The sequence below is a fragment of the Amblyraja radiata genome, chromosome 27 (genome assembly GCF_010909765.2).
Source record: "Amblyraja radiata isolate CabotCenter1 chromosome 27, sAmbRad1.1.pri, whole genome shotgun sequence".
In the NCBI taxonomy this organism is placed as follows: domain Eukaryota; kingdom Metazoa; phylum Chordata; class Chondrichthyes; order Rajiformes; family Rajidae; genus Amblyraja; species Amblyraja radiata.
In genome coordinates, this window is record NC_045982.1 from 24279024 (window position 1) to 24300418 (window position 21395).

General features: G+C 53.3%; 1 protein-coding gene across 5 annotated transcripts in view; it reads left to right on the forward strand.

Annotated features, from left to right (window-relative positions):
- The window catches only part of LOC116988568 (collagen alpha-1(XVI) chain-like), a 127078-nt gene that overhangs the window by 73658 nt on the left and 32025 nt on the right, over positions 1-21395 (forward strand). For 4 of the 5 annotated variants that reach the window (XM_033045403.1, XM_033045405.1, XM_033045408.1 and 1 more), the window contains 19 exons: positions 544-666; positions 1189-1242; positions 1340-1381; positions 2045-2080; positions 4606-4659; positions 5135-5203; positions 6019-6072; positions 8642-8668; positions 9823-9891; positions 10905-10964; positions 11068-11148; positions 12573-12626; positions 13970-14014; positions 15972-16091; positions 16787-16831; positions 17345-17425; positions 18192-18236; positions 20346-20390; positions 21236-21289. In XM_033045403.1, the coding sequence (XP_032901294.1) occupies positions 544-666; positions 1189-1242; positions 1340-1381; positions 2045-2080; positions 4606-4659; positions 5135-5203; positions 6019-6072; positions 8642-8668; positions 9823-9891; positions 10905-10964; positions 11068-11148; positions 12573-12626; positions 13970-14014; positions 15972-16091; positions 16787-16831; positions 17345-17425; positions 18192-18236; positions 20346-20390; positions 21236-21289 (1158 nt within the window). The remainder of the gene's footprint in view (positions 1-543; positions 667-1188; positions 1243-1339; positions 1382-2044; positions 2081-4605; positions 4660-5134; positions 5204-6018; positions 6073-8641; positions 8669-9822; positions 9892-10904; positions 10965-11067; positions 11149-12572; positions 12627-13969; positions 14015-15971; positions 16092-16786; positions 16832-17344; positions 17426-18191; positions 18237-20345; positions 20391-21235; positions 21290-21395) is intronic. The other variant, XM_033045404.1, reaches the window with a different exon arrangement.

A 21395-nucleotide genomic window follows, 5' to 3' on the forward strand; every position in this document is an offset into this window, starting at 1 on the left:
CAGTGAGCCGAAGGACCAGTTTCCACGCTGTATCTCTAAGCTAAACTAAACTAAGATCCTTGAACTGCAGGGTTGGCACAGTGCCCTGTTGGTGCGTGTCCATGGATCAGGGACCGTAACGAGCTGTTGGAGTTGCCGGGCACATCCACTGCTCCCACTACTCCCCACTTGCTCCCCGCGGAGGGGCTCGTTGATCATTCCCGTTGTGCCATTCTTGGTGCCCAATCTCTCTGCCCTTGGTTCAGGTCTCGGTTCTGGGAGGCTTCCTCTCAGCTTGGTGGTCCTCGTGGTGAAGACGAGTGTCTGTCCAGCCAGGGGTCTCCAGGACTGGCCAAGTTGTCTCCATCACCGGTGGCAGCTCCAGCTGCTCCACCTCCACATCTGGCCAGATGTCACGTCACTTCAGGCCGCTGCTTCGTGCTCCAAATGTCCTTGGGAGCGCACCTCACTCAGGGAACGGTCCAAGGATCCGGCGGGCCGTTTACTGGTCCGTGGCGGGGAATCTCCCTGATTCAGCCCCTGTGTGCTGCTTGTCTTGTGTAGGGGGACCAGTGCGAGATCTGCCCCACCATTCCAGAGGGCTTCAAAGACGTGATCGGACTTCCTGGGAGACCCGGACCTCGAGGAGACGCTGGACCTCCTGGGACAGGGAAACCCGGGAAACATGTGAGTCCCTGCATACAGACCTGCGAGTGAGTGTGAGTGGGTGTGTATTTGTGTTGCAGAGAATAAAGATGGTGTGGTATGAACAGCCATGTAGCATATGTGTATATGTGTGTGCTTGTGCCCATATGCATGCATGCGGTTTTTATGTGAATGCATTTTGTGTTTGAGTATGTGCATGAGTGTATATTAGTGTGTTTTGTGTATGTGTGCATTCCGTGTGTATTGTAAGTATATGTATGATAATGTGAGTGTATGTGTACATGTATGAATGCATTGCATGTATGTGTATTATGAGTGCATGAATGAGTGTGATTGTGTGAGAATGAGTGTGTGTGTGAGAGAGAGTGTGTGAGAGAGAGATTGAATGAGTGAGAGAGAGAGAGTGAGTGAAGGAGAGAGTGAGTGAAGGAGTGAGTGAGAGTGAGTGAGAGAGTGAATGAAGGAGAGTGAGTATGACAGTGAGTGAGTGTGTGAGTGAGTGAGAGAGCCACGATCTCACTCTGTGTCTCTGTGTCTCTCTAGGGTTTGCCTGGTCTGCCGGGCGTGGCGGGCAGTCAGGGTGATAAGGGGGAGAAGGTGAGTGTAAGCTCGTGGCGTGGAGCGTGAGGGTGAGGGTGGCTGTGGGTCGGACCGAAGTGACGAGGGCGTTAATGCCGATCCTTTCTCCCACCAGGGGCAACGTGGACCTCCAGGACTCGGACAGCCGGGGAAATCGGTGAGTGAACCCTGACCCCCATCAGCAGCACCCCCGCTCTGGGGGCGAGGACGGGGGGGGAATCTGACCGGTGGAGGTGGTGGGGGCTGGAGACCCTCCTCACAGGGGCAGCACGGCGGATGGTGGGGAGATTACTTTGGTCAACGCATACACTCTCCTCCTGGTCATACCCTTCAGACAGGAGACAGCTGCGGGGGTGGGGGGGGGGGTTGTAGAGCCAACACTTTGGAGAGAGAGAGACTTTTGGAGAGAGAGAGCGATTAGGGGAGGCGGGAGACTGTGGGAGAGTCGGATGTTAATCTAGGACTGAGCACTGAATGAAAGTGAGACTGTTGCCGGGGGAGTTGAGGGCAGGAAGAATGGTCTCCACTCCCCTTCTCTCTTCCACCCCCACTCTCTTCTCCCTCACCACCCACCCCTCTCCCACCTCTCTCACCCCACCCCTACTCTTTCTCCCCCCTCTCTCTTCCCCCCTCTCTTTCTCCCCCCTCTCTTTCTCCCCCCCCCCCCCCTCTCTCCCCCCCCACCCCCTCTCTCCCCCCCATCCCCGGCCGGCCCTGACCCTGACCGGGCTCCACCATACGGGTATGCCAGGGCAGTGTGGCGTTGCCGGGAGTGCGCGGTGCCGGTGACGTGACTGAGGTGTGGCCATTGTGATTTCAGGGGAAGGACGGCATGGCGGGACGGCTGGGGGAGGTGGTGAGTAGACACGGGCAGTGGGATAAACACAACGGGAGTGTTTATTCTGCCCTTCTGAGGGGCAGCCCATCCCGGGCACCAGACCAAGGGAGGTTGTCACCGCACGCCGGGTACCGCAAGGTGCAGGCACCGTGAAATTATATATGAAGCAGTGTCATATGTGTGTGCTCACGTGAGGCACCGTCATGTGGCCCCAGACACGCATGTGCTCCCCTGAGGCAGGACACTGGTCCAGGACACACATTCGTGTTCACCATCACGTGGCTCTAGACATGTGTGTACTCCCGTGAGGCAGGTCACGGGCCTGTGACACACATGTGTGCTATGTGAAGCTAGTCACCGAACCGGGATGCACGCATGTGCTCCCCTGAGGCAGGTCAGGGTACCAAGACACACACGTGTGCTCCCGTGAAGTGGATCTCGGGCCCGTGACACACACGTGTGGTCCGTGAGGCAGGTCACGGGCCCGGGACTCCGGTGTGCGTGCTCAGTGGCCTGTGTTCTCACACCGTCTCCCAGCAACGGCCCTGCCCAATAACCTCCACATGCAGTCACCCAGCACATGCACAGGCCACTCAGCCCAGCCTATCCATACTAGCCATCCACCACCCAACAACCCCGTCCCACGTACCAGCACTCGGTCTGTTGCTTTCAACGCCTTGGCAATTGGATTGGCACGGTGGCACAGCTGGTTGAGCCTCTGCCTCACAGCACCAGAGACCCCAGTTCGATCCTGACCTCAGGTGCAGTCTGTGTGGAGTTTGTATATTTCCCGGTGACCACATGGGTTTCCTCTGGGTGTTCTGGTTTCCTCCTACTTCCCAATGACGTGCGGGTTTGAAAGTTAATTGGCCTCTATAAATTGACCCTAGTGTGTAAGGAGTGGGTGAGAAAGTGGGTTAACATAGAATGAGTGTAAACAGATGATCGATGATCGGAATGGATTCGGTGGGCTGAAGGGCCTGTTTCCATGTTTCATCTTTCAATCAATGAATTCCAGTGCTGATCTCGACACTCCTTGAATGCAGTGGGAGTGTCTTCCGCCACCTCCTTCTCAGGAAGTAGGTTCCAGATAGCAACACAGATCTCTCTAACCACGGTTCCTCTGGTCTCTGTTACGGGCAAATGTTTCTCACTGTCCACCCCCCTGTCCCTCATATTCCTTCCCTCTATCTGGTCCCCACTCCGCATAAAACCATCGCAGGCCATCCGCCTCTCCTGATCCTCGTGAATCTTCCCTGCACCCACCCCGGGCTAATCATGCCCTTCCTGCAATGTGGTGACCAGAACTGCTCGCAATAGCCAGCTGTGGACTCACCAAGGTTTTATAAAGGTGTACCATGACTTTCATGCTCCAATTCTCCATGCCCCGACGAATGAAGGCCAACACACATATGCTGTTTTCACCACCTTACCTACCCTGACTACCAGCTCAATGGATCCATCGCCTTTACGTCCCGCTGTTCCTCGGTACACGCAATGGCCCCACCGTTCACTGTGTATCCTATCATTATTAGTCCTCCTGAGATGCATCAGCATGCAGTTATCAGGTTTAAATATCATCTGCCAACACTCTGCCCAACTTATCTACTGATCAGTGTCATTCTGTAACCCAAGACTATCATTTTCACTATCAACATAGAACATAAACAGCCCAGAGCACGAGCAGGCCCTTCTTTTCTTTTCCCTTAACAAGGAGCTTTTATTCAATTCGTAAAATACCGGAATGGTCAAAACTGCCATTGGCAGTTTGCACACATCAAACAGTCATCGTATTACAATGTTGTCATCCTTATCCACAATGGACTCTACCCTCCGCGGCGACCAGCATTGACGGAAGGCCTTTAGAGTTCCTGTGGACACTGCGTGTTCCATCTCCAGGGACATGTGGATACCGGCACCGCGCTGGATGAGGGGACAGGTAGTCGACTCGGGCAGAACCCTTGACTGCCCGCTGCTTAAACCCATGAATGGCCATCTTGGCCAGGCCCAGGAGCAAACCGACAGGGATATCCCACCCAACCGACCGCTTCTTTGCCGTGACCAAATATCTGGACCTGGGGCTGAAGTGTGACCAGAACTTGCAGAGCAGCCGCTTCGGAAACACATACAGGGGCTGCAACCTCTCACACTCCATGTACACATGGAATACGGTCGCTTCCACGCCGCAGATTCTGTGAACTGGTCCTTCTTTGGGATGTGGGCGGAAACCGGAGCACCGGGAGGAAACCCACACGGTCACTGGGAGAATGTGCTAACTCTACATAGTCATCATCAAACCCAGGTCTCTGGCGCTGTGAGGCAGTGGTCCTACCCGCTGTGCCACCGTGCTGCCCTGTAGCCTCTGGGGGTCACAGGAAAGGCCCCTGTGTTATGTCAGAGTGTGTGAGTTTGGGATATTTCAGCAGGGGTGGCCAATGGGTGCAGGGTGTGTGTGGACTCACCAGCTGCCGGGCCACTGTCCGGAACCTTCCGCTGCTGATCCTTGATCGCCAGACTCATCGCCACCTTGTGTTTCCCCACAGGGTGAAACAGGAGTGCCGGGCACACCCGGGTCCGATGGGCCGAAAGGCAGCAGGGTAAGTGACTGCCCTACTCTGCAGGGCCATCATCCTACATGGGCCAGCCCAGCGAGGCACGGTAACGGGGGACCCTTAGGGTGGGGACACGGTCACTGGGGGACCTACGAGGCTGGGACACGGCCACAGGGGGGACCCACACGGCTGGGACACGGCCACAGGAAGACTTAGGGTGTGGACACATTCACTGGGTGTGGGGAACACTGTCACTGGGGGACCTACAGGGCTGAGACGGTCATGGGACAACACCCACGGCTGGGACACAGTCACCATGCGTCCCTTAGGGTGGGGTGACGGGCACAGTAGGACCCCCTGGGTGGGGACACCTGTCCCTTACCCCCCCCCCCCCATATGTCCCCCGTCTCCAACACCACCCATCGTGGGTTTACCGGCAGCTCGCCCTCTGATGAAGGGACGGGATCATTGTCCAAGGCAGACGTTTTGAACTTGCTGGAACTGTGTATTTGTGTTTCAGGGCCAAGCGGGAGAGCATGGGATCCCAGGGCACCCTGGAGAGCCGGGTGTGGGAATACATGGGGCACAGGTGAGTGTGGACAATGAAGATGGACGCAATATGCTGCAGTAACTCAGCAGGACAGGCAGCGTCTCTAGATAGAAGGAATTGGTGACGTTCCTTCAGACCCCTCATTGTCTGCTCCGTATTGAACACAACTGGCGTCTGTCCCATGGCAGTCTGGCCATTGGTGCTGCACCCTATAGCCTGCACCAACAATGGGAGAAGTGGGCACCCAGCACCTATGCCCAGGCGCTAGCTTCCATATCTAGCACCCAGTAGCCAGCACAGATTGGTTCAGATCCATGGGCTGCACCCTGGCACTGGGTCAAATCTGTTTGGGTTTGATCGATTGAATGAGAGATACAGCACGGAAACAGGCCCTTCGGCCCAACAAGTCCATGCCGACCATCGATCACCTGCGCATCTAGTCCTAGTCCTATGTTCTCCCACTTTCTCATCCACCCCCTGCACACTAGAGGCAATTTACAGAGGCCAATTAACCTACAAACCTGCACATCTTTGGGAGGTGGGAGGCAACCGGAGGAAACCAGCGCGGTCACAGGGAATACATGCAAACTCTACGCAGACAGCACCCATGGTTAACCTGGGTCTCTGGCGCTGTGAGACAGTGGCTCTACCCGCTGTAGGGTGGTGGCTGTAACTGTGATGTTGAGGACAGGGGGTCCGTGAGATGGCGAAACAGGGAGTCACCCACATTCCTCACTCCGCCCCCCTCACCGCAGCTCTGCACGCACACGCTTCATTCCATCGACAGGCGGGTGGGATTGATCACCGCCTGTAACAAATCCATGCAGGCACTAACTGCTGCCTTTATTCACCAGGGAAAGGATGGAGAGCCTGGGGTTCCAGGGTTACCGGGGAAACGAGGCTTCCCAGTAAGTATTGGTTACACTCTAACCTCTCGCTCAGCCTTGTGCCGGTTACATGATGTGTGAGGCGTGCAGGGGTCTGCTGTGTTTAGTTTAATTCAGAGATACAGCACAGCAACAGGCCCTTCAGCCCACCAAGTCCACCAAGCCCACAAGTAGATGTATGTGCACCAGTCGCCATGTTGGCATGTTCAGCACCTATGTTATTCACCTATACACGCGTAACACTATCAAATTTCTAGACCAATTAATTTAAAATCCACACAGCACAAATGAAGAGATTATATTTTGTACTGGAGCAATTTGTTGACTGACTTTGCTACAGTGTAAAAATGCAATGAGGTTTAGTTTGGAGACACCATGGAAACAGGCCCTTTGGCCCACTGAGTCCACACCATCCGTCAGACCACTTATTCACACTCATTTTATGTAATCCCACTTTCACATCCACTCCCGACACACTAGGGGCAATTTACAGGAGCCAATTCACCTACAAACCCTCACGTCTTTGTGATATGGTAGGAAGCTGGAGTACCCGTGTAAACCCACGCGGTTTCAGGCAGAACACGCAAACTCCACACAGACATCACCAGAGTTCACGATCAAACCCGGGTCTCTGGTGCTGTGAGGCAGCAGCTCAAAGGGGGTTGTATCGAGTTTTCCAGAACCGAGCGTTCCCTGGCCGACAGTTCCCTGGTGCCGTGGCATTCCTGGATCCGTGGGATCCCAGAGCGCTGCACCACTCTGGCCTGTGTCCTCGCCTTGCCTTGGGCAGCAAGAACCTGGTGAAGTGTCCGGCCACAAACCAAACACCACCACAGTCAACATAACCAGCAGGGACTCGGCCCATCAGCCCATCCAACCTGGACTAGCTCCCTGCAATTCCCCAGCCCGTCACTCCTCCCTCTCGCTCCGAGTGCAAATTCTTTCCTTTCAATTCATTTTCGAGCGCTGCGTGAATTTCCCTCACCGCTGCCCTCCAGTCACACCCCTTACCACTCATCCCTCTGCCTCTGGGCCCCGGTACTGTTAACAGGAACAGACAGCTCTTACATTTTATCTCTCAGAATGGAATGTGTGTTTCGGGATCCTGGTGTTAGACATGTGAGGAATGCAGCATGCCCAGCGGAGTGATGTTAGCATCGGTATTCTCAGCAGCCAAATCTGAAACTACGTCTTTCACAGTCCCCCTTTGTCCTGGTTCCACCCTGCACTCCTTTTATACACCTCGTGTATGAAATCATGAGAGGAATAGATTTGGTAGATGCAGGGTCTCTTGCCCAGAACAGGTGAATCGAGGACCAGAGGACATAAGCTTAAGGAGAAGGAATCCGAGGGGTAACTTTTTCACACAAAGGGTGGTTGGTGTATGGAACAAACTGCCAGAGGAGGTAGATGAGGCTGGGACTATCCCAACATTTAAGAAACAGTCAGACAGGTACATGGATTGGACAGGTTTGGAAGGATATGGACCAAACGCAGGCAGGTAGGTCTCATGTAGCTCGGACTTGGACAGTGTGGGAAAGTTGGGCCGAAGAGCAATAATGCAACGGAATTTCATTTAGAATTGCATATATCGATGTATTTCTAAATGACAATAAAAGTTTGATTGATTGTTTCCACACTGTATCACTCCAACCTTCATCGTCCCTCCCTGAGCAGCTTAGAGTTTTGTTCAGAGATACAGCACGGAAACCGGTCTTTCGATCCACTGAGTTCACACTGACCATTAATCACCCGTTCACATTAGTTCTATGTTATCCCACTTTCACTCCACTCCCGACACACTAGGGCCAGTTTACATTGGCCGATTAACCTACAAACCTGCACGCATTTGGGAAAGCCATTATTTAATTAGGAAGTGCTAATTCTCAATGACTAAAGAAAGTTATGGAGCCCGTAACCAGAGGGAGTAAATCAGAGGTACACAAAATTGCTGGAGAAACTCAGCGGGTGCAACAGCATCTATGGAGCGAAGGAAATAAGAGACGTTTCGGGCCGAAACCAGGTGAATGTTAAAACTCTCCATACTACATCGAACAACATAGAACAGTACAGCGAAGATAGACACGAAAAGCAAGACAGGCAGCATCTCTGGAGAGAAGGAATGGGTGACGTTTCGGGGCGAGACCTTTCTTCAGCCTCGGAACAGGACCTTCGGACAACAATGACTGTGCCGAACATGATGCCAAGACCAACTCTTATCTGCCCGCATATACCTCCATTCCCTCCATATCCACATGGCTATCCAAATATAACTATTGTATCTGCCTCCACCACCGCTCCTGGCAGTGCGTTCCAGGCACCAACCACCCTCACTGTAAAAGATCAAATTGTCCCACACATCTCCTTTAAACTTTGCCCCTCTCATCTTAATGCCCTCTAGTAATTCAGAATTCAATCCCAGGGAAAAGGTTCTGACTGTCGACCATATCTATGCTGCTCATAATTGTCTTTGCTTCTGTCAGTGGGCCCGGGTATGTGCAAAACATGTTGAATATCCCATCACCAGAATAAAGGTCCAGGTCATGAATGTTTCCACTGACAGCGTTCTTCCTTTATGTCTCTGTTTCAGGGTGCGACTGGACTTACAGGTGAAAAGGTAAGTGGTTTCTAAGTTTCGGTGTGGACGGTTAATTCCCAGCGTGAGAATTAACCCGGGCTTCGTTCACAAGAGAGGCAGCAGCTGGTGGAGAGGCAGCGGTGTCCAAACAGGTGGAACAGTGATCCCATCACTGCTGGGACTGACCGTGACTCACCCAGCCCCTTCCCGGACTGACCTACTGCCCACAGACTGGCCCCTCCCTGCCCTGCCCCATCCCCTCACCACTGGGGCATGGGGCAGTGAGGGTGGGGGCAGAGTGACAGGGGGTCCAGGGGCAGGGAGCAAACCCCCCGATACCAGGGCACCCCAGGGTGATGGAGACATGGGTGGAGGTTGGCGCCCGGGCACAGTGCAACTGCTGAGATTCGGGGTGGTGGGAAACCCTGGGAATGAGGGGGGTGATTCAGCACCCGTGGGGGTTGATGTTGGTCAGGGGCTGTGGAGGGACTTGGGTTGGGGGGAGGAGGGGGATTCAGGGAGGGGGAGTCTACGGACACAGTGATGCATGGTGTCTGGTCCCGCACTGTGCATGGATGTGTCCCGGGACCAAGAACCCCCTCACCCCATCAGCCCAGCCCCCCCCTTGCCCAGGGTAGGGGGCATCAGACATGTCCCAGGACCCAACCCTCATTCCTTCACCTCCGGCTCCCCTCCCTCGGGGTGGTGGGGATCAGACAGAGGATGATGTGATCTGAATGCCCAGGGGGTGGGGATTTGCAGAGGGGGGTCGGGGGGTGTGACACACGGGGATTGGGAACTGACGGACGGTGGGGCAGACTCGGCAATGTCTGACCTGCTGGGGTGGGGACACTGACACTGACACTGACGGGGAGGTGAGAGCAGCCATGTATTCTAGGCACACCGCAGATTGGCAGCGAGGGGGAGTGGGCAGGGCCGTGGAGATGGGCATTCACGGGGGGGGGGGGAGGGAGAGGGCTCGCAGTGGGGGGGGGGGGTCCCTGGGGGGAGGGGGGGTTTGATGTCGGTGAATCCCACATTGTGCTGAGACCCGTCCTTCCCGATGAACCTGACTGGGAGAGACCCCTCACTGTGGGTCAACCCCGCAATGTGTGGGCACCCCTCTCTGTAATGCCCACTCCTGTTGCTGAGCTGGGCTCGGACGGTCCCTGACTATGCTCCTTCCCCCACAGGGCGCAGCGGCCGAACCCTGTGTGTGTGTTCCAACCCAACAAGGAGAACGGCGGCCGCCGGGTGCTTTGGTATGTACCGCGCGGCACACACGGTGATCTCTGGCCCAGGGTCTGCTGTGTAGGGGCGGAAGCTCTCCACCATCCATGTACGCGGTCTGTCAGGAACGTCAGGAGTGTTTCATTACCATCTGTCCAGAAACTGAACAGGGAAAGTCTTACTGGCAGCGGCACAAGGGTGTAAATATAGAGCACAGTGGACACCATAATATACACCAAAAAATTGTTCCATTAATTCAAAAAACAAATCAATGCCCCAAGTCCCGAGTGCAACCCAGTCAGTTCATAGCTCAGAGTTTAGTTAGAGGTTGTAGTATTCAATAACCTGATGTTTGTTTGGAGGAAGCTGTTCCTGAAGTCACAGTTTTCAGACTCCTGTATCTTCTCCATGGCAAGAGTCCAATGACAGTGTGGCCAGGGTGATGTGGGTCCTTGATGATGCTGGCTGTCTTTTTGAGGCAGAACCTCCTTTAGGTCCCTTCAATGGTGGGGAGGTCAGTAGCCGTGATGGAAGGAGCAACGTTCACCACTTTTTGTAATCTCCTTCGTTTCTGGGTGTTCGAGTTGCCGAGTCAGGCTGTGACGCAATCACTCTATGTGCTCTCTACCGTACACCTATAGAAGTTCAAGAGAATATTCATCGACATATTGAATCTCCTCAATCTTCTCAGCAAGTAGAGGTGTTGATGGGCTTTCTTTATGACTGCATCAATGTGCTGAATCCGGGACAGATCTTCAGAGATATGCACGTCCAGGAAATTGGTTGTTGACTCTTCCCACCACTGGCCCGTTGATGAAGGCAGGTTGGAGGAGCTCAACTGGTGAATTAAATGGTGTCAACTTCGCCCACTGTCCCACACAGGTGCCCCTCTGGTGAGTGAGTTAGCCAATGGGCGTTCTGTTTATGATGGACACACTCTTGACAGAAATGGATGAGAGAATTAGTGAGGGTTGAGTTTCTCAGCCGTGAAGTGGAGGGGCTAGATCAGACCCGACCTAACACTGAGAACCTCTCCCCACCGCAGGTAGATCATGGTCTTCCCGGTGCCCAGGGTGAGCGTACGACATGGACAAATGGACCTCTGGTGAGTTGATGCCCCCCTCTGTCAGGCAGCCATGTCGGCGCTTGCTACAGTTCCAACGTTCAGCCCCAGATGACCACTCATTCTCTCCACCCATCTTGTACAGGGCCCGCCCGGACCACCCGGACCACCTGGACCCCCTGGAGTTCCTGGGCCGCCAGGAGCAGTTGGAGGAATCGGGCGCCAGGTAAAGGCAGCAAGATGGGGGAGCAGGAGTGGTGATAGAACACGTGACAATAGACCAAACTAGACGCAGCCGTCGGCAGGCGGCCCCTCAGCCTGACGTTTTCACCCCTGAACTGACACACACCACACTAACATCGATACACCCCTCCCTAACTGATACTCTTCTCACTGTAACACTGGTACACCCCTCCCTAATACAGATATACCCCCAACTGTAACACTAATGCACCCCTCCCTAACACTGATACACCCATCATTAACACTGATACACCCCTCACTGTCACAGTTATAAACCCCACACCCTGCGGGCTGCTGAAAATCTTGATGTCCTTTGAGGCTGATCCCACTTAGACCCACTAGCCACCCAAGCCCATCAGTAACCCTTCTCCTGTAACCCCACCCCTGCCCCTTGCCTTAGATCCACCAGGAAGGACGAGGAAGGGTTCTGTGTGATAGTCAGGGACCTCTGCCCCTGCCTATTGTTCCCTCCTGCCCGATACCCACAGCCTCGGGGACAACATGCCCTCCCACTCGAGGTCCCGAGCTGTGACCCCAGCTGCTGTGGTGGTCTGGCGTGGGACGGGAGATATTTACCCCTCGGTTGTAACCTCGAGTACAATGGAACAGATTTGATCCTAACTCTGACTAATGGGCCTGTAAATTCACAAGCAAAAGGAGCGGAATTAGCCCATTCAGCCCATCAAGTCCAATCTGCCATTTAATCATGGACGATATACTTTTCCCTTTCAACCCCATTCTCCTGCCTTCGCCCCATAATCCCTGACACCCTTACTAATCAAGAATCTGTCAATCTGCGCCTTAGAAATACCCAATGACATGGCTTCCTCAGCCGTCATTGGGTATTTTTAAGGTGCGGATTGATAGCTTTGTGATTAGTAAATGTGTCAGGGTTACAGTTGATAGCAGAGTCTTTATGGGCAGTCACAGGAGTGACTCTGCTACTGGGCAGCATGGGCACAATGGGCCAAATGGCTTCCTTCCATTCCGCAACTGTCAGTTATACGTCGCCACAAGCTGCTGAAAGGGTGTTGGGGTCAGGCAGCATCTTTGGGTAACATAAATAGGTGACATTTCTGGCCGGGACACTTCTTCAGACATGAAGTGTATCCATCGCTGAAACCCCCCTCGTGCTGCTGGGGTCCCTGCTACAGATGTCCACCCACACCATACCCCCCGAGAACGGTCAGCTCCGAAACACCCCTCCCAGTGGAACAGTCCCCACTTCCCGGAGCCACACTCCCCACCCTCTGCCCACACTCCCCACCCTCCCACTGTCACACTCCCCACCCTCTGCCCACACTCCCCACCCTCCCAGTGCCGTTCACCCAGCAGAACAGTCCCACCCACCCACTGCCACCAGGACTGTGGTGCAGCTTCTGTCTAACTCTTTGTTTGTCTTTCCAGGGCATTCCAGGGAATGACGGTTTGCCGGGTGTGCCTGGACTCCCGGGAGAGGTGGTATGTACGTTAGTATTCTGGGATTGTTCGGTCCGTGGGAGGAACAAGGAGGCTGTTTTATGATGTTTAGTACAATTTAGTTCGGAGACTGTCATCTCAACAAACAGGCAGGGTTGCTCCAATCCATCTGCTCTCGTTTCCAGCCACACTGACTTGGTTTGGTTTAGAGATGCGGCAAGGGACCAGGCCCTTCGGCCCACCGAGTCCATGCCAACCATCGAACACCCATTCACATAAGTTCTATGTCATTCCACTTTCTCATCCACTCCCGACACACGAGGAGCAATTTACGGAGGCCGGATAAGCTACAAACCTGCACGTCTTTGGGATGTGGGTGGAAACTGGAGCACCCGGAGTGAGAACATGCAAACTCCACGTAGACAGCACCCGAGGTTAGGATCGGTCTTTGGCGCTGTGAGGGAGTAGCTTTCCCCGCTGTGCCGCTCTCCCACTGTCTTCAAATGATGTTTGAAGGATGAATTTTATGCTGAGCATCTGCACAGGATGAATATCTGTAATACCTTGACAATTTACACAAACGGGAAAGTCTGGATCTCTGTACAGATTAGTGGTGATTTACTTGTTTACTGCTGGGAACAGCCCAGAGATTTACATTTCACTCGTCCTCTTCTCTCCGTATCTGACTCCCTTTTGTCTCTTTTCACCTCTAGTCTTTGTAACTTACTCCACCCATCTGCCAATCAAACTATCCCACCACCACCTCATCTGTATCCACCTATCAATTGCCATGTTTTGTCCTGCCTCACGTCTCTCCTCCAGCCCCCACCCCCCCCTCCGCACCCCACAGTTCGTGTGAAGAAGGGTCACGACCCATAACTTGGTCTGTCCATTCCCACCACAGATGCTGCCTGACCCACTGAGTTCTTCCAGCACTTGGTGTTTTGCTCCAAGAGGCGTGCCTCCTGGTGAGGTTGTGTGCTGCAGTCTTTGGGATTCGTCACCACTGAGCCCGGCGGATGGCTCTTCAGGTTATAGTTCAGGGCTGAACAGAAGTGACTACGTTAACAGGGTTGACAGCGCCAGAGACCCAGATTCGATGCTGACTACGGGTGCTGCGTGTACGTAGTTTTTAACGTTCTCCTTGAAATTGCGTGGGTTGTCTCCGGATGCTCCGGTTTTCTCCCACATTTCAAAGACGTGCAGATTTGTAGGTTAATTGACTTTGGTAAATGTGTAAATTGTCCCTAGTATGTTGGATGGTGCTAGCAGGCGGGGTTTTGCTGTTCGCCACAACTCGGTGGGCCGAAGGGGCTGTTTCCGCACTGTATCTTTAAAATCCGAAGTATAGTTTAAAGACTAAACAGCTGCTCCTTGTGTTTCAGCCTCCACTGTCACTGTTTGCTGAGAGGAACAACTCTTTCTTCAAGGTAAAATCACACTCCTGAGCAAGACTTGCAAGATATTGAAACATAAAAGATTATTAAGGGTTTGGACACGCTAGAGGCAGGAAACATGTTCCCGATGAGGGGGGACTCCAGAACCAGGGGCCACAGTTTAAGAATAAGGGGTAAACCATTTAGAACGTAGATGAGGAAACACTTCTTCACACAGAGAACTGTGAGTCTGTAGAATTCTCTGCCTCAGAGGGCGGTGGAGGCCAGTTCTCTGGATACTTTCAAGAGAGAGCTAGATAGGGCTCTTAAAGATAGCGGTGTCAGGGGATACGGGGAGAAGGCAGGAACGGGGTACTGATTTGGGATGATCAGCCATGATCACGTTGAATGGTGGTGCTGGCTCGAAGGGCCGAATGGCATACTCCTGCACCTATTGTCTATTGTCTATTGAAACTTATTCACGGAATGGGAACTGGATATAAACTGGGGAGGTTCGCTCTCAGTGCTGGTGTGGGGTGGGTGGGATCACTCTCTGAAGAGCCGGCTCAACAACATAAGCCCTGGTGTGTCAGGAACTTTCGAGAGTGCAGCACAGGAACAGGTCCTTTGGCCCACATGTCCATGCTGAACATGATGCCGTTAATCTACACTTACCTGCCTGTAGGATCCGTATCCCTCCACCCCCCACCCTCCACATAACCCAAGCCTATGTAAAAGCCTCTGAAACACCACTATCGTACATGCCTCCACCACCATCCCTGGCAGCACATTCCAGGCACCCACCACCCTCTGTGTCAAAATACTTACCCTGCACATCTCCTTTACATTTCCCGCTCTTGCCTTCAAGCTCAGCCCTCTGGTCCTTGACATTTCCACCCTTGGAAAAAGATTCCGACTGTTTGCCTTTACTATGCCTCCCATAATTTGATATACTTGTATCAGTATCAGGTTCCCACAACCTCTGACGTTCCAACTTTGTCCAATCTCTCCTTATAACTAATGCTCCCTAATGCACAGAGCTCTGGTGAATTAGGGAGCTACACTCTTGAACCATTCATCACCTGTCCTTATGCCTCCTCCCTCAACTCCATCCAGCTTACAACCCAGCGGTATGAATTTTGATTTCTCTATCTTCAGGCAACCCCTGCATTTCCTCTCTCCCCTCCCCCACCTTCGTCAACATACTAGTCCCACTTTTCATAGAAATATAGAAACATAGAAAATAGGTGCAGGAGTAGGCCGTTCGGCCCTACGAGCCAGCATCACCATTCAATATGATCATGGCTGATCATCCAGAATCAGTACCCCGTTCCTGTTTTCTCCCCATATCCCTTGATTCCGTTAGCCCCAAGAGTGTTATCTAACTCTCTTGAATACATCTAGTGAATTGGCATCCACTATGGCAGAGAATTCCACAAATTCACAGCTCTGGGTGAAAAAGTTTGTTCTCATCTCAGTCCTAATGTCATTTCATATCCCTGTATATCTTCGTTGTCACCTCGTCTGCAGCCAACAGTGGGCCATTATGGCTCCACCCTTCCTTGGCCATCTATTGTCGGCCCTGATTTGTTCTGGCCTTTTCCTACCTCCAGTTCCCCCCCCCCCCTCCCCCACTACTTTCAATCTGATGAAGGCTTCTGATCTAAAACGCCACCTCACCTTTTTTCCAGGGATGCTGTCTGACCCGCTGAGTTACTCCAGTATATTGTGTCTATCCATTAAACGTCTTCTGCACTCTCCAGAAATCCTCCACATCCACCCAGTGGAATGATTTGGATCCTGAATGTGAGACCTGGAGATCGTGGATGGTGTAGCTGACAGCACCATAGAGTCGAGGGGAGATGCTGAGTGTGTTGCCAGTGGCAGGACTGCCTCCTGTTTTGGGGCAGTGTAGCTCGGCTCCAGCGCTGGGCCTTGGGCAAGCAGTCGGGCGTGGGTTGAATGGAGCTCATGGGTTGTACGGGCTCTTAAGCATTGTGTGTTCTCTCAGCAGGCCTTCTGTGGTAACTGCACCAATGGTTTGCCGGGAGCGCAGGCCTATACCGGGGCCAAGGTGGAGCACACGTCACACGGCACTCCCGGGGCATCTGCCATCGACCACTGTGAGAAGGTAAGTGTGGTTGCCTCTGTCCACGGTCCAGCCACGGGGCAGGGTCCACCTTCCTGTAGCCCCACTGCCCTTCACCACGAGCACCGCTTCAGCCCAGGGACCGTACCTTGGCCAAGGGAAGGCCCTTCTGCAGTCACCATTGGGACATTCACTATCTCCCGAGAGGGGACTTTCTCCATCTCCTCCATCCACAAGCACTGCTGGGATCTTCCCCATGTCCTGAGAATGGACCTACTGTATCTTCACCCTCTGCAGTCACCACTGGGACCGTCCCCATCCCCTGAGAGGGGACCTTCCCCATATCATCTGTCCAAAGTCACTGCTGGGATCTCCTGCGAGGAGTCTGTCTGATATCTACCAGCAGCGACACACTCATTGTGGACGAAGGACTTGGAGCTAGGGAGATTCCTGGAGATGCAAGGAAGCTTGCGCAAAACACAGCGTGCTGGAATAGTCTCAGTGGGTCAGGCAGCATCTGCAGGGGGAGTGGACATGTTTTGGGTCAGTGATGATGGGGGGGGGGGGGGGGATCTGAAAGAGAGGTGTGAGTGGGACAAAGCCTGGCAAGTGATGGGGTGGATACAGGTGAGGAGGATTTGATTGGTGGATGGGTGGACAAAGTTGGTGAGAAGGTTTGACAGCAGGTGTGGCCATTGATGCTCCTGATGTGGTTGCTATGTTTTGTTCCTCCACAGTGTAAGCAGGATCAGCGCGGACTTCCCCGTACAGAGGAGGAGAGGGTATGTACCATGATTTGCCGTTAACTGCTGCAGAATGTAGTCCTTGCTCCCCCATGTTGAAGCTGATGTGCTGGTTCTGTGCTGGAACACATTGCCGTATGATGCCCCCACTCACACGATGCCTTGTGCCCAGAGAACAGCGAGTATGTGGAGCCTGGTGCAGCACGGCATGGTTCAGGCAAACTGTACTCGTGCACTGAAGGAGAAGTGTGGCACTCTGATCTCTGGCCATGGAGAGATACCGCTGGCCATGGGGAGATACCTCTGGCCATGGAGAGATACAAGGGATGCGGGGATAAGGCAGGAGAATGGGGTTGAGAGGGAAAGAACTATCAGCCAGGATTGAATGATGGCATAGACTCAATGGGCCGAATCATGGTCAACATGGATGTCGGGCTGAAGGGCCTGTTTCTGTGCTGTACTCTATGAAGTGGATGATTAGCCCTGCCGGGAATAGCCTGGAGCAGTGAGGTCCAGGCGTGTACTAATCACCTCTTCCTCTGCCTCTTCCAGCCAAACGACAGACACTATGGCTACCCAGGAACTCCGGGGATGCCTGGGATGCCGGGTGAAGCTGGATTGAAGGGAGAGCTGGTAAGAGATTGTGGGAGGTGGGCTTGTGGGAGGGCTGTCGAGGGGAACCACACGGAGGAAGGAAAGGTCGGTGAGAGATCGGCCTTTGTGCTTGTCCACGCTACTCCACATTATATGATGGAAACAAGCCATTCGGCCCAACCAGTCTATGCCCCACTCTGGTCTCCTCCTTTATTTTCAGAATGGGTCAGCTCACTCTCCACATCTTGTCTCTCTGTGATTCCCTTTGAGCTCCCTCAGTTGGGAGCGTGTTCCCAGGTCTGAAGAAGGGTCTTGACCCGAAACGTCACACATTCCATCTCTCCAGAGATGCTGCCTGTCCCGTTGAGTTACTCCAGTCTAACTGCAGTTCCTTCTTACCGACATTCTCGGATCCCTGTGATTCCACAAGTTCTTCCAAATTCTACAGAATTGTCACAGACGGCTGTGGAGGCCAAGTCAATAGATGTTTTAAAGTGGAGATTGACAGATTCCTGATTAGAAAGAGTGTTGGGAGTTAAGGGGCGAAGGCAGGAGAATCGGATTGAGAGGGAAAGGTAGATCAGCCATGATTGAATGGCGGTGTTGACTTGATGGGCCGAATGGGCTAATTCTGCTCCTATAAGTTGAGATGAAAACTTGCATCTCTGGGCGGAGTTGATGTTGGGATCTCTCCAGGTAAGGATTGTGATCACTGTTTGATCTCCACATCAGTAAATCTACCGTATCAGCATAGGACCTGTCCAGCACCTGCCTGTTCGTGACCTGTATTTCCATCTTTCCCCAGGGCCCTCCGGGACCTCGTGGATACTCTGGATCACAGGGACAAGCGGTAAGCCTCACGTTGACCAGCTAACCCGAGCGGGAGCCGTCTGAGAACTAACCATACCGGGCCAAACCCCCAGCTACATGTTCTCCAGCGAGCCAGCCAGTAGCTGCAGTGTGCAGGACCAGAACTCTCAGCCCCCCACCGCACCCCCACCTCTCCTCACCCCCCCCGGACCACCACGACTGTGCTGCTGAGTGCTGTAACATTTATCAGGGCTCTGTGAAGTGAGTTGGGGGAAGCTGCTTCCACTACACACTTAAAACAGAAGAATCCTACCTATATTAATGGATCTCAGCTACAGGGAGAGGTTGGGCAGAGTCATATTGTTTGGATTGTCAGAGCTGAGAGGGAAGAGTTGACAGAAGTATATAAAATTATGGGAGGCATAGATATGGTAGACAGAGAACCTTTTCCCCAGGTTGCAAACGTCAAAGACTAGAAAGCATGGCTCGAAGCTGAGTGGGGCAAGGTTAGCATGAGATGTGCTGGGCAAGTATTTTTACACAGAGTGGTGGGTGCCAGGAATGCGCTGCCAGGGTTGGTGGTGGAGGCAGATAGGATGGTGGCGCTTTTTAATCAATGGTCAAACAGTAATACTTCATTTGTCACATGTACCGAGGTACAGTGAAATTAATTTTTGTATACAGTTCAGTACAAGTATCACTATACATAAGCACTTAGATACATCTTAGACAAGCTTTTTAAGAGGTGTTTCGATAAGTGTGTGTATGTAAGAAATGGAGGGATATGGATCACCTGCAGGGAAAGATTAGTTTAACCTGGAATCATGTTCGGCATGGATATTGTGGCTGTGTGGTAGATGTGGATAAAGTAATTAATTGGTGTAATTAACTGCACATTAAGTCAAGAGGAGTTTTTACACAAGTATAGGGGGTGTGAGTTCAATTGAGATCTTGCTTGCAGCAGCATCACAGGCACGGTGAGGCGGTGAGAGAGAATGTTACCTAGAGCTCACCTTGGGGGGGTACCTTGTGAGGTCATGAAACATCTGCCCCCCGAGGGTTCCCACAGCTGAGGGGGATGGGGCAAGCCTTGCCCTGGCAGGTCCTTCACCTGTTGCCCTCCCTCCACCCCACATCCACAGCTTCCAGGGCACCCTCCCTCTTGGCCGTCTCCCCTTGAAGGCTTTGGGTGTTGCCCCCTCCCCTGAGGCCTGTCTCTCCCCTCCTCAACCCTTGCTGACCAGTGCACAGTGTGATGGTGATTGCAGTCCCAGGAATGTTGTCCCTGTACCTGACAATCAATCAATCAATCAATCAATCAGTTTTATTCGTCACATTGCACATAAAGTGCAAGAGAAATGAATTTGTCAGCAGCGGTACAATGATAAAGAACACACAATACACAATAAACATTTAACACAAACATCCACCACAGCATTCATCACTGTGGTGGAAGGCACAGAAATTGGCCAGCCCTCCTCCATTTCCCCCCGTGGTCAGGACCTCAACCCTCCGCAGCCGTCGCTGCGGGTATCCAAATGATAAAAGACAAGGTAAAAGTCAAGGTAAGTCCAGGATCGGCTCTTCCCCACCGGAGACCGCGGCTCTGGGTGTAAACACGAGCTCTGCGTTTAAAGCATTTTTATCCAATTTAATGTTTTCTTAATTCGTACAAGATCCAACCGAGCAGAAACTAGAACATTACAGAACCTGGAACGTCAAGCAAGCCATTGCGGTCAAAGGGTTCGATTAGTTTAGTAACACAGCAGGGAAACAGGCCCCTCGGCCCACTATGTCCACACCAACCATCGATCACCCGTTCACACAAATTCTTTCCCATCCACTCCCTACACACTCGGGGCAGTTTACAGAGGCCAATTAACCTACAAACCCGGACGTCTTTGGGATGTGGGAGGATACCTGGAGTACCCGGAGGAAACTCACACGGTCAGAGGGAGAAGGTGCAAACTCCACACAGACAGCACCCATCAATGGATTGGATGCTCACAGCTCTTCGGGCTGTTGTTGCTCTCCCCGCTCCCAGCACTGAAACGGAAACTACCGGATACACTCGCACTGCCAGTGGCTGGCTCACAGTCACAGTCTCGGTCGCTGTCTGACGGTCACTGACTGGTTGCTCTGTCTGCAGGGACCCCCCGGATTCCCTGGTGCTCCCGGGACCCCTGGAACAGCTGTGAGTATTCAGGGCAGAGTCCCCCTTCACTTCATGCTTGCATCAGGGGAGGGTGGAGGAGGTGAGGGGGGGAACAGGACGTCGGGGGGGGGGGGGGGGGGTGGAGGTGAGGAGGAACAGGAGGTTGGGGGGGGGGGATGGAGGGGTGAGGGTCAAGAGGAGGTCGGGGGGGGGGGAGGGGGAACAGGAGGTCTAGGGGGGGTGAGGGGGAACAGAGGAGGTCGGGAGGGGGAGGGAGGGGTGAGGGTCAACAGGAGGTCTGGGGAGGGGGATCAGGAGGTCCGATGCGTGTAGGGATGGGATGGAACAGAAGTTGTGGAGAGGGTGAGGTGGAACAGGAGGTCCAAGGTGTGGGTAAGTGAGAGGGGGTTGTGTCGGTGGGGGAGAGGATGGGGTGGGGCAAATGGTACAGGGCGGGCTAGGGAGGGGGAAGTAAATGAGGGGGTGGATTATTATTGCCACATATACGATCCAGTCAAATCATACTATGCATGAGTACAATCAAGCTGTACACAAGTACAGAAGGGAATACAAAGGGAAAAATACCAGAATGTAGTGTTACAGTTACAGATAGGCTGGGAGGTTGGGAGAGGATGTGGGGAGGAGCGGTGGTGTATGTGGTTGGGAGATGTTTCCGGGGAGGATGGTGTGCAGTTAGGTGGGGAACCTGTAGGTGGCGGTGTGTCCTGGGCTGCAAGCTGCTGGGGATAGATTAATGCAGAGACTTTGGTGGCTCCACACTGTGGCCCAGGGTCAGGGACTGTGGTAGAGCAGTGTGGGAGGGGGGGGGCAGAGTGGGTGAGTGTGATCAAAAACGCTCCTTTCAACCATGTCTTCTTCAACAGGGACTTCCTGGAGACCGGGGACTGAACGGCGAGCCCGGGCCGAAGGGAGAGAAGGTGAGGCCACTAACTCCACACCTCTGGAGTGTGAGGGAGCGTGGGGAGTATGGGGGAGGAGAGTGAAGGGTGGGGAGTGAGGGGGGTTTAGCAAGGGGTGGGGTGT